This window comes from Orbicella faveolata, unplaced genomic scaffold (assembly GCF_042242905.1).
Source record: "Orbicella faveolata isolate gen_17 unplaced genomic scaffold, um_ofav_v1 contig_34, whole genome shotgun sequence".
NCBI classification, from domain to species: domain Eukaryota; kingdom Metazoa; phylum Cnidaria; class Anthozoa; order Scleractinia; family Merulinidae; genus Orbicella; species Orbicella faveolata.
In genome coordinates, this window is record NW_028301563.1 from 26962501 (window position 1) to 26975036 (window position 12536).

The window sequence follows — 12536 nt, forward strand, 5'->3', positions numbered from 1 at the left end:
ATATCACACACAAAGATACAGGTCTTATATAAAAATTATCAAAATATTTGTCACTACTAAATCAACAACAGAACTGAACAATCATTAAATCACTATCATTTAAACTCAAAATCACGGAAACCGCGTCACTTATGCATTACCCTTAAATAATACCATAAAACCAGAAATCCCAAGCACCTAATGGATTTTGTTTGTTTATTTATCTATTTATTTTTTTTGTCCTATAACATAGATTTTTTTTTTTCTTTTTGTTCTCCCTTAACCAAACTGTAAACTGCAAATTCTTCCTTCATCTCTTATGTCCTACAATTAGACATAACTAGACTGTGGTTTAACTCGAAAACCTAACAGCTCATTTACCCTCCAGTCTCATTTAAACAAGACTATAACGGTGACCTCACCTAAAACAAACTATATTAACTAACTAATAATGTTACAATATTTATATTTACAATGAAAAATAAAGCTGTTCAAAAACGTAAGTTAATTGAGTCTTTTTTTAAAGTTATTTTATTATTATTATTTATTGAGTTGCATGCATTTATTTTATCCCAAGAAATTAAAAATCCCTTGCTAGGCAAGCTTGGTTATTAAACTTTATTGCCGTATCTCTGTTGATGATAATATTTTAATGTATAGAGTAGAAATCTAGCCAAAAATTCATTTTAGATAAAATCGTTGATCATTCCTAATGTCTGATACCGTTCTTATGAAAACGAAATGTAAACCAAAATAAATTAAACTGAATTAATTTTGTCAAATCCTGTGCAATGTTGTTGATGAGCACTTGTATGAAAATCTATTTTATAAAAACAAATTTAGAGTTCAACAACTTGAAACGTAACTTTCTTGAAGATGAAGCTTGTGATTAGTCATACTCAACGAATCCACAGATTTAATGAATAGGACTAGGATGGACGACTTCCTGAGTTACCTTCATAACCAAAGTCATATTCAGTTCCGGCACCGAGAACAAAAGAAGATTCATCAGTCTCGGTTATTCCAATCCCGTGATCAGCACGTGAACAACTGCTTCCTCCTCCTCCTATCATCATCAGTGATCCATGACCGGCTCCAATGGTAGCAACTGAATCACACCAGAAGCCGATGTTGTTGGCGCTTTGGATGTTTCCACTGCACTCAGCCTGTTGAAACCCGTCTGTTGACTTGTACTGACCGCCATATTGAACCGTGCAGCTTCCCAGGCACTGGTCACTGGCCCAAACTTTGCCATTTCTAAAGTCGCCATAACTTGTGATTTTTGATCGGAATGTTTGTCCAGCCAAACAGTTACCTGTGGTCTGTAACAAAGAAGTGTGACTGGGGTCATCACTACGCGTGATCTTAAACTCTCTGCCGCTGACCAACCAAAAAGCTGGTGAGATCATGTCAGAGTTAATGGATGGATCTGCTGATGTTCCCATGGCAACTTGTTGGTTATACCACCAGAGTCCGTCGTCACGCATCCAGTTCTTGTTGTCACTGTTTGAGAATCGGGCGATTAGGGTCCAGCCTTTATAACTTGATGCCATGTCACAGTAGACCTACGAGGGAAAAAACAAATCTAAATTTTGTTTGATCAAAGTAGGGTTCTTCAGTTTCTTTAAATTTGAAGTAAGTCTGATTCTCAAGCGTGTGGAGTGAACACTCCGCGCTAGCAATGCAATTATCCTCAATTGAAAACCCAAGGCTACTTTATTTTCAGAGACAACTGATTCTAGAGAAATTGACGATGTTATGAAAATTGCTTATTTTACTATGCAATAAATTTAAAGTCGCTCATTTTCAACCCAGGTAACCAAAATCAATCTAATATAAACAAAGAAGTCCCTTAATTAAATACTCGCTTAATATCGTTTAAAAAAAAAACATTCCCAAATTGAGTTTTCACAACCAATGGCAGTAACCATACGTTGCATTTCATGTTTCTTAGTTAACTCTATAAAAAGAACTCCTAATCACGCAAATCAAGGAACTGAAAACACAACAAGGTAATTGAAGTTTTATAAGCAGGGTCTCTTAATAACTGTACCACCCGGCAGAATTTGAAAAAAAATTGATTTTTTGAAATTAATTAATTACAATACCAACCTTACTTACAATACTAACATTACATAAAATAGCCACATTACGTATTTAACAAATTGACGCACGGTCAGTTTTTCGTGCGTCTGCCCTGTGTTTGACAATGAATTTCGTCATAACATTGTCAGAGTAGCTGTGGATCCACGAGGAGATAGCCCAGTGGATCCGCAGTCTACTTTGACAATGTTATGACGAAATTCATTGTCAGTAACAGGAGAGACGCGTGAAAAACTGATGTCAATTTGTTTTATGTGACAACAAACTGTCAAATTGTCCGCTCTCGCTCGTTGACGCGTCGCATAAGTTTTAAATTCATTTGTCTGTCAGCTTGTTGACAATGAAAATTAGCCAATGAGCGCGCGAGAATTTCTGCAGTTATCGCAAAAAAAAAAATACTACTTACAGTACTAACCTTACTTACAAGTTGACAATATCACTTAATTTTTTTTTAACACCAATTCTACGTAAAATTTTAAGATAGTCGTTTACAATAGCAATTATTAGTTAACAATATTACGCTTTTCTTCCAATATCGTAAGCTCAGTTACAAGGATACTAACAATACTCAAGAAACTAACACAACTAAGTATTTACGTACAATACATTGGTGACAAAAACTACTTACATCGAATTAAAATAATAATAATAATAATAATAATAATAATAATACTGCCTTAACTCTTAATTCTTTTTTCTTTATGCTTTGATTGACTGACTGATTGATTTCATATTTTATAACTTTTCTTTTTTTATTATTAACTACTCCCTAAGTTGTACTGCATTTCTTTCTGAGGAGTACAAAAAATTCTCCACTATACAAGATAATTAGCGAAGGAAAGGGAATGATAACCTCAACGTTTCGGGGGTTGGGTAGTACATAGAGAACCGTGCGCCTTATGTCAGCATTGATAACTAATTGATGAAAAAATGTTATAGCATGCATAAGAATTGACTGATTTTACTTAAGTTTGAACTCACCGCAGATGCAGCATTGGAAGTTGGAAGTTTATTTGACCCCTTGTACACAACTCCGACTCTCATCTTATAGTAAACTGAATACCAAAAAATGTGTTTTAAATATACATTATCATTTCTCTATGACTATTTTTTTTTTTTTTTTTTTTTTTTTGATTTCTTCGATTTCCCTTTTTTTCTCTCTTATTCTCTCTGGTAACTAAACTAGATCAAACTGTTAAAGTATTAGTGCATATAAATGAAGCCTTGGAGCCGACTGGCTCACAGCTGCCGGATCGGAGCTTATCCCGGTTTCTGTAGCAGTTCTCTACTCCCCCTCGACGGGATGCTAGTCCATCGCAGGTCACTCCCCCGCAATTTGTTAGGTTTCCCTAACAATTCACCGGTACCCATTTATACTCCTGGGTGGAGAGTGGCACTGCGAGAGTTAAGTGTCTTGCCCAAGAACACAACACAGTGTCCCCGACCAGGGCTCGAGCCCGGACAGCTCGATCCGCGGACGAGCGCACTAACCATGAGGCCACCGCGCCTCCCGCACATTTTTAGTACATGTAGCTCGCCCAGAATAGCCGCTTTGCTGGCTGCGAGCTACTGCCACTTGCAAACCAGTTATATATTAATAAAAGTTACTGTTGCTGATGCATAAACGTTATTGAGGAGATTTCCGAACAGTAGAAAAACGCAGTCCACAAAAGTTAACTGATATGGAACTGATACCCAACCTATAGAAGGCATGATAATGACTGTAGTTTTCGTTTCCGCTAATCGAAAGCGGTTTGTGGCGCGACAGATGTAATTCCCTTCGCTATTATCTATAACCGTGTTGACCTCAAGGCATCCGTTTTCTTGAATACCCAGCGGTACATCGGAAGACTGTTGAGCACGTGACCACTCTATCCTGGGAAGAAGAGAACCTGTAGCTTCACAACAAAGGCTTGAAATTTCTCCTCGTTTTAAAGCAACCTGCGCAGGAGGTTTGTTTGTGAATATCGGTGGTTCTAAAAAGGGAAAAAAAAATCATTCATTAATTGCAGCGTTATCAAGCTATACAGATGTAAAAAAAGGCTTAGCCAAAGTAAAAATTAGAGTTCTCACTACCAGATAGAGGAACATGGTGGAGTAACGGTAAATAAGTGACATATTTAAGGCTTTGTGTCAAATAAGGAAGGATGAATGACACCGACTGACAAGAACTTTACAGAACCTCGGTCTAATCAACAAAAGATATCTTTGAAAGAACCGTTAGTTTACGTATTAAAAAAAAGATCCACATATGAAATCCTGATGTCAAAAATAACAGGTTGAGATCGCTTACCCACGTAAAAGCAAAACAAAACTTTCATCAATTGACAAAAAAAAAAAAACAAAAACAAAAACAAAAACAAAAACAAAAAAAACCCTCGAATAACTCGAATAGTAAGGTTTTGATTCTATCAATTTAATAAAATTCAGCTTGGAAGCGAGCCCTGTAGAACACAAACAAAGGAAATTGAATGGGCCTGTTTATTCATTTCTCTTGTATGTGCCTCTACGCCTATCAAGCTGAATTCTAATATATCGAAAGTAGCCTATTAAGGTAAAGTAAAGGGCGGTATATACCTTTCAGTCCCATTCTGCTGATAGCCTTTAGAATTCCATGACCAGTATGTGCCGTGCACATGTATGATCCAACATGAGACCTTTGTACATTGTTGATATGCAGTGCGCCATCTTTCACAGTGGTACCTTTGAGCAAGGCACCTCCAAGCTTACTCCACGTTATCTGTTTAGATGTCTAACCGTCAACCCAGCAGTAAAATATTGCCGTTGAGTTGATAAAGACTTCCTGGGACACTGGATATATACTGATCTTTGGGTCAACAATGCATTCTCCTTTTGGTCCATTAAGGCCCGTAGAGCCCCTGTTCCCCTTGTTCCCTTTCAAGCCAATCGAGCCCTGTTCTCCTGGACGGCCCATTGCCCCAACATCTCCTTTTACCCCAGGGGTTCCACGAGGCCCCTCCTCCCCCATGTCGCCCTTAATTCCCTGGGGTCCTTGACGCCCTTGCTTTCCACTTGGGCCAGGAGCTCCTACAGGACCCAAAGGTCCCCGCGGCCCTGTTATCCCAGGGACTCCTTTTTCTCCTTTGTATCAGGGATATCCGAACGTACCGGGATCTCCGGGTGGCCCTGGCGGTCCTACTTGGCAAATTGTGTCATTGCTAGTGCACGCTTGACTTAACTTCTTGTCTATTTCCTGGCGGACTTGCCGCAGAGATATTGTTGGAGTATTATGTTTCTGGGGCAAATTTCGTTTGTTTCTTTGGCGATGTCCTGAAACTGAAAGAACTTTCACGTTATTCTGAGCCGCGGGCAGGAAAAGAAGGAACAACTTTTTGCCGAAAGCTCTCATTTTTAGAGGTATTGCACGCGTGTAGCGTCACCCACGACACGCGTTACGTGATGTGTGATTCGAGTCTACTCGTGTTGTTAAACAAATTTCTCGAATCTCACAATAAACCGCAGCACTGCTTTCTGCACAATAGCATTGTTTGCAGAATTCTTTGTAATTCAATATCATCTATAGCAAGCCTTGTTTTCATCGATTCCGTCTTCCTTTGGGGGTTTGATTCTCGCCAACAACTTGACGGCAGGACCCAACTGAATAAATGATACAGAGAAGCGACTAGAGAGAACCTTTGTTTATTTTGCCGCTACATTTCGCGTTCTTTGTTTCCTTTGCATGTATTCATTTCATTATTATCGAACATTTAACGAAGACAGCTTATCGTGTTTGTCTCGACTGATTTTAGAAGAAATAAATATACTTTCGTGTACTTCTCATCTTAGCCAGGAGCTCTCACGGTTTGAGCCTTATCGGGGTATATTAATTTTTAATTACCCACTTGAAATCGTTAACGAGTTTTTTTGTTTTCATTTTAATCTTTTTTTCTCTACAAATGGCTAAATCCAGCGGTTAATAGCATCAAAATTTCGATATAGTACCCTGAACCCTCCAAAGAGGGACTTAGAGGGTTGCTAAATACTCAAGCCCAGTCCTCTTACCAAATGTCATTGCCAGACCTTTAAACTAGTTGAACACTTGCCAAATATTTCATACCCAGAACAAGATAAAAACATATGTCCATAATTATAATACATATATCACGACACCGTTAAACTGAAAGACATCGCAAAAGATGTTTTTCTTTTGTTTTTCTTTGGCTAGGTCGAAACGATGACATAAGGAAAAAGAGGATGCAAAACAATTGTTCATTTTAGTAAAATTATTACTGGTATGAGATGTTTGGTTTCAGAATTGTCGGGACTTCCTGTATCGATCGATCCCGCTTATCGTCCTGTTTCTCCTAGATCTGTTGAAGAAGAACCGACGCAGAGAACTCTTTCTGAATAATCAATAGAATTTTTAACACACCCCCGGCAGATTGGAATCATACGTTCAGACAAACATCGACTTTTTCGACTGAGAGGTTTGCCTCCCACAGGTGATAGACATGTCGCTACAGTGTCTTTCAAAAAATCATGCATCCATCCAATTAACAATATTATGATTGTTCTGATACAACTCAATCGTGTAATACAGTTCAAAATCAAAGTGCTCTGCATGTACTTACTTTCTGGTGTTTTCATTTTCTTTTTGTGATCTGTTGTCTACAGTGATTCTGTCTCGATGCGGCTTTCCACTTTGGAAATTTGCAGTTCGTTTATTTCTGTTTTCCTGTTTATCGATTCCATTCTCAAAAACAGCGACACGATCAACAACAACGAAATAAAGGACAGAAACGAAGAACCTTTGTGGAGAACGTCGCTACATTTGGAGGAAGTTTTCTTGTTTCCATGACCGGTTCTAATCAACAAACAGTTGTCTGAACAAGCTGGACTGTCGTGTTAACTGGACGTTTGATTTCCTTTTAGCAGCAGTTTCTTGTTCCTGTATACGGGATATGCAAAGACATAATTGTAAAGCGAAACCGTTATCAATTGATCTGTCATCGTTTGGATGAAACTTTAACGTTAGGGTTAAGTGCCACGGATGACAAATAAATTGTTTGGTCTTGCAAGAATATAGGTATTTTTGTTGACAAACCGCCAGCAAGTGTATCCTGAGAATCTTGCAGAGGTCATTGAAAAAAAAAAATGACATTTATTACCAAAGGGAATTAATAATTTTATGCGACCTGCCCCGTGGTTAGTTTCCCGGATGGAGTCACATCCGGGACTCGAATAGATTTAGATGTAAGCATTTGAGCACCGCGTTGCAGGCCTTTTTCCCAGAAGCATTGGTGCAGGGCAAGTTCCTTCCCACCCACTTTACCCCTCCCATTTTTGGAGCATTATCGATGGTACATTGTAACAGACGAAGTGTCACGTAAGGCGTGTTTGCCCCCACCTTTGCTGGAAAAAGGTACCCATTTCCTGTTCTACTGTAATTTGAGATGATCTTACGATAAACTGCCACTTAACTGGGTGGCCAAATTATGGCAAAGATTTGTGTCAGCTTAGTTCTCTTCCCAGCAAACCGAGCTTAGCCTTAGCAACGCACATTGTGAAATACAGTCCATAGTGACAGAGCAGGAGGCATCAATATACTTACAGAGACGCCTGCAGAAATGCGACTCTTTGCTAGGGTGAATTAAGGGTGTTTGGCCAGGTGGCGGTACCCCACCCCTACCCCTGCCCTTTCTGTCTGTTGATTCAACTGAATCGGAGGTAATTTAACTTGCGTAATCTAATGGTGACGAGGTAAGTGGTGAGCGTCAAATTGAGGTCTGGAGTTATGCTGTCAAACATAATATTATGTAATGCAAAACGATGCGCCAGCTTTCTAATGACTTGTTCTGTCGGACACGGAACCACGCTAACAAGGAAATAGAACCATGTTTATCAAGAGACATGATCCTGTCTTGTATTTATTTAACACTTGCAATCCCAATAAATTTACAACAAAGAAGAAATTCACTTTAATATAAGCCCAACCAAGAGAAAAAATACTGAAAATATCACAAATGTCTCTGTAACTGATTGACTGACACAGCACAATAAAACTTCTCTGGAATGTCAAACGAGGAATGTATTTTCATACAGCAACTCGTTAGCAATGAAGTATCCACAACTGAATATGACACCCAACTACGGAAAATAGTGTAGTACTGAGAAATTTACTTATTTTGTCATTGTCTGGATCAAAAAAAAAATATCGGTAGTTTTTAATTTGCGCTGACTGCAATACGCGCGCGTTCGTGCCTTTTCTTAGTCATAATAAGTGACGGGTCTTATGAAAATTCGAGCAACAACTGAGGTTTACACAACTCATGGTATTTAATGATTCTTTCAGATTACACTTGCGTAGAGCCTCGTGCAATTTTGAGAGAATTTTCAAATATCACTCGCAGCTTGAAATAAATTCGTCATTGTGTTAGCATTCATGTGGCTACTTATACTGAAACTAAGGCTCCATCCACGCTACGCGCGCCAGAGAAATTTGAAAACGGAGCGTTATTCTACGGTTAGGCCTACCGTCTACAGTAATTTGTCACGAAAACGGAGCTTTTCGAAAGGACTCTTCAAATCGAAAGAATTTAAAAACCCTGGCTTTGTGTTCTTTCTTGTGTGGACTGAAACGGTTTTAAAAACAGAGCTTTTCGAAAACGATCACACCACGATAATCATGTGATTTCAATGACCTGAGTTTTCCTCAAACACAAATCCAAAAGACCGGTATTTGCTGTGTTTTTAATTTCTCTCGCGTAGTGTGGACGGAAAACTTTTGATGCGCTTTCAGAGTCAAAAGGTCGTTTCAAATTTCTCCGACGCGTACGTAGAGTGCACATTTTTAAAGGATTTTATAACTTTTTAACGTTTTCAATTAAATTTTGACTCTTTCCGTGTTTTCTCGTTACTCCGTTACTCGTTACTCTATACCCTAAAATATAAATTCCCGCCCCCCCCCCAAAAAAAACAACATTTTGTACGAATCATGAATATTCAACATCTCTAACCATTTGCAAAAACGTATTTCGAAACAACTATGCTCTAATTACTAATTGATTTACATTTAAATTAAGAAATTTTCACACTGGTACCTATATTTTAACGTAGCAAGGCATAAAGCAATGGTGTTTTTAGAGTCCAAAAGTACACACAAAAAATGGATTCAATTCAGTACATTTTAGTTAAACTTTACAAGAAAGCTTTAAAGATGTGTACTTATGAGATTTTTGCATCATGGTCCTTAACATTTTTTTTCCTTTGTCACCTTTTATGCCCCTTATACTTGGGTATGTAAGTCCTTTCGGTAAAAGACCATCTTGAGGTGAATCAAAACGGTCTCCAGTACTTTCTAAGACGTACATTTTAATGAGTCGTTATAAACACGCTATGTCGTTTGATGGAATCATGGTATCAAAAAAACTACCCAATCATTGGTGAATATGTTGGTGTTCATTTCATTTCTCAAAAGGTTACTACAGCAAAAGGATGATCCATCAAAACGCCCTTAATTTTAGCTTTAAGACCTTATAACAAAAAAACTATCTCCGACCCCCATTTTTTATTGTCGCATTGTGATAAGCATGATAAAATGCAACTTTTTACAGAGTTAAAAAAAAAATGTGGTGAGAGTCCAAGGCCACCTTAAGTTGTCGAAAATTCGTGGTCTTTTTGCAATGTTGGTAATCAACACCTGTCACAACATTTATCTTGTAACAAGAAATTTAGAGTTCAACCATAATCTGAAACACGTTATTTCCTTAGAGATGTAGCCTATGTTTGCGATTAGTCCCACTCAACGGATCCACAGATTTAACGAGTAGGACTGGGATGGAGCGCCATATGTATGAGCTTCATAACCAAAGTCAAATTCACTTTCACCGGGGTCTCTTTTTTCAACAAAAGAAGCAGCGTCTGCTTCTGTTATTCCAATCCCGTGATCAGCACGGGAACAAGATTTTCCTCCTCCACCAATCATCATCACCGATCCATCACCACCACCTGTAACACCTGAGTCACACCAGAAGCCGATGTTGTTGGCGCTTTGGATATTTCCACTGCACTTAGCCTGTTGAAACCCGTCTGTTGACTTGTACTGACCGCCATATTGAACCGTGCAGCTTCCCTGGCACTGGTTACTGGCCCAGACCTTGCCACTTCTAAAGTCGCCATAACTTGTGATTTTTGATCGGAATGTTTGTCCAGCCAAACAGTTACGTGTGGTCTGTAACAAAGGAGTGTGGTTGGGGTCATCACTGCGCGTGATCTTAAACCCTCTGCCGCTGACCAACCAAAAGGCTGGTGAGATCATGTCAGAGTTAAAGGATGGATCTGTTGTTGTTCCCATGGCAACTTGTTGGTCATGCCACCAGAATCCGTCGTCACGCATGCAATTTTTGCTGTCTTTGTTTGAGAAACGCGCGATTAGTGTCCAGCCTATTTGTTCACCCATGTCACAATACACCTTTTAAAAGAACATTGGGGGGGAAAAGATTAAATCCAATGAATTTAAAACCTCTCCCTCAAATTTATAGCGGAGCTCTTTCGCGCCGAAGGCGCGGAAATGTAGCCCCACACCTTAAAAAGTTTCGTCACCCATTGTTCTAAAAGAATTGTCACGTGACTGTCCGCACGTAGGTACGTCGGTAGTACGCTTAACACCATACCTTGAAAAATAAGATAGTGGCACCATAACTATAGGTAAATCTTGAAGTATTGGATATCAATATTATGGTCAATTGAGAGCTATCAAAACCAGGTATCTACTGACCAATATCACGTGGTCATATCGTGAGCTCAGGTTCAGAGCTCAAGGTCGGGTGTTTTCTTAAATTGACCGCTGCTTAGGTACTGGTTTTCGATTGGATCGCAGGCTCAAGCCGGGTTTTAACCCCTGGCGTGTGGTTGACTTTTCTCCTGACATATTCCTTGCACAATCGTCTCTTGGAATGTCCGTGATATATTGGGTACGAAATTTCTACAATCTTAGATACTTTGGAAGCTTGACTTTTTGTTTTTTTGAGGGTACGATATGTGAAAGAAATTAATAGCTTGCTTTTAATCTTTTAATGAAGGATGGTTGGTGTTTAAAATGGCAGTTTGTAATACTGATACTCAAGAAATTACCTCAGGATAGACTTGCTTTTTTTCTATTCATAGATTGATTCTGTAATTACATGAGCCATCTTACCTGGAATTTGGAATGCTTGATTTCAAGTTCATAAATTCCAGTTACTCTTTTTGAAATCTTACACCTGATTGCTTCGCAAGAATCTGTAATTACGGAACGAAAAAAGTAAGTAATTAAGTAAGTAAGGGAGCAAGCAAACAAGTAAGTACATAACAGCGACAATCTCTAATGTCTTTAAATCTACATTCTGCAATTCAAATACATTGTGCTTCAAATATCTCAATGCGAATCTTCACCAAGCGTATACATAATTCTCACGTCTTTAAAGTGCTACTATGATCAAACATTTACCCCATGAATTTTTAGGTTAATCACATAGAATTCTACGAAAGATTAAAGAAGCCGTTTACCGTTTACAAATATCTGCAATGGATCCGGAGTTATTTAAGCGTGAAAAATGAGTGAAATATGCAAATGAGATAATTGATGACGTCATACACTCAAGCAAATATTAAATCAAGTATGTAAATAACACTATCTTGGTCAATTTGCAGCAGAAATCACTCAAACTATGTAGACTAATAGCTCTAAATGCGACACACCTACGGCTATAACAATTTCTCTTCCCATGGCAACCCACTCTTTTCCATTCCCCTCTAGCCTGATTTAAATATTTTAGTGATTTTAACCTTGGAAAACATCAAACAAGACCACAAACTAAACCTAACGTATTTATATGCTTGCTGGATCATGCAGATGAGGTACCATTAGCAAATATCAATATAGAACGCTAGAAGTGATTAGAAAAGCCTTTAATATCGTGGAGGTCTGGAACCATATATGTTGCCATGGTAACAAAAATTGTTAAGCTCATATTTCGGAGCACCTCAATTAGAATCTTACTGCAAAAAAAATCCAACATATCTGTTGCAAATTGACTGAGATATCCTTGTTTATCATATGTGATCAAAATTCGGTTGAGTGAATGACGTCATCACTTGGCTAATTTACATATTTTAAAAACTTGAATATCTCTGGAACGAAAAGAGATATTTGGAAACAGTAAACAGAATTTTTACTCTTGTACAAACTACTTGTTATGTCTTAAAATGGCTCAGATTTGAATGAAGTAATTTTCGTCATGGTAGCACTTTAAATTTGATGTTAGGTGATGTCACCCCGACGGTTTTTTGTTTGCTTGTTTGTTTGTTTTTGTTTCTTGTTTTTTTATCTTTTATTTTCTTGATTATTATTTTTTTACTTAGAGAAATAAGACTTAGAGATACAGCGAGCTCGGAAGGTGCACAAAAAATAAGAAAACCAGAGGCCTGTAAAAAGTCTAAGTTTATGTGTTATA

The 12536-nt window shown here is 38.2% G+C and overlaps 1 protein-coding gene and 1 pseudogene across 2 annotated transcripts in view; both read right to left on the minus strand.

Annotated features, from left to right (window-relative positions):
• The window catches only part of LOC149105517 (uncharacterized), a 6572-nt pseudogene extending 667 nt beyond the window's left edge, over nucleotides 1–5905 (minus strand). The window contains exons 1-4 of the transcript XR_016201710.1: nucleotides 4660–5905; nucleotides 3672–4058; nucleotides 3064–3137; nucleotides 1–1544 (exon numbers count right to left, since the gene is read on the minus strand). The exon at nucleotides 1–1544 is cut by the window's left edge and continues 667 nt beyond it. The product of XR_016201710.1 is annotated as an uncharacterized LOC149105517 (transcript). The remainder of the gene's footprint in view (nucleotides 1545–3063; nucleotides 3138–3671; nucleotides 4059–4659) is intronic.
• A 3776-nt stretch (nucleotides 5906–9681) lies between these two features.
• Nucleotides 9682–11322, minus strand: LOC149105518 (uncharacterized). Its single transcript, XM_089270723.1, has 2 exons — nucleotides 11240–11322; nucleotides 9682–10513 (listed from the first exon to the last, which is right to left on the minus strand). Exon 2 carries the CDS (start codon nucleotides 10499–10501, stop codon nucleotides 9845–9847), a length of 657 nt encoding a protein of 218 aa, XP_089126849.1. The 5' UTR covers nucleotides 10502–10513; nucleotides 11240–11322; the 3' UTR covers nucleotides 9682–9844.
• Between the last annotated feature and the right edge of the window lie 1214 nt (nucleotides 11323–12536).

Coding starts and splice junctions, on each gene's coding strand:
- LOC149105518 (XM_089270723.1), bottom strand. CDS start 10,501: ATGGGTGAACAAATAGGCTGGACACTAATCGCGCGTTTCTCAAACAAA.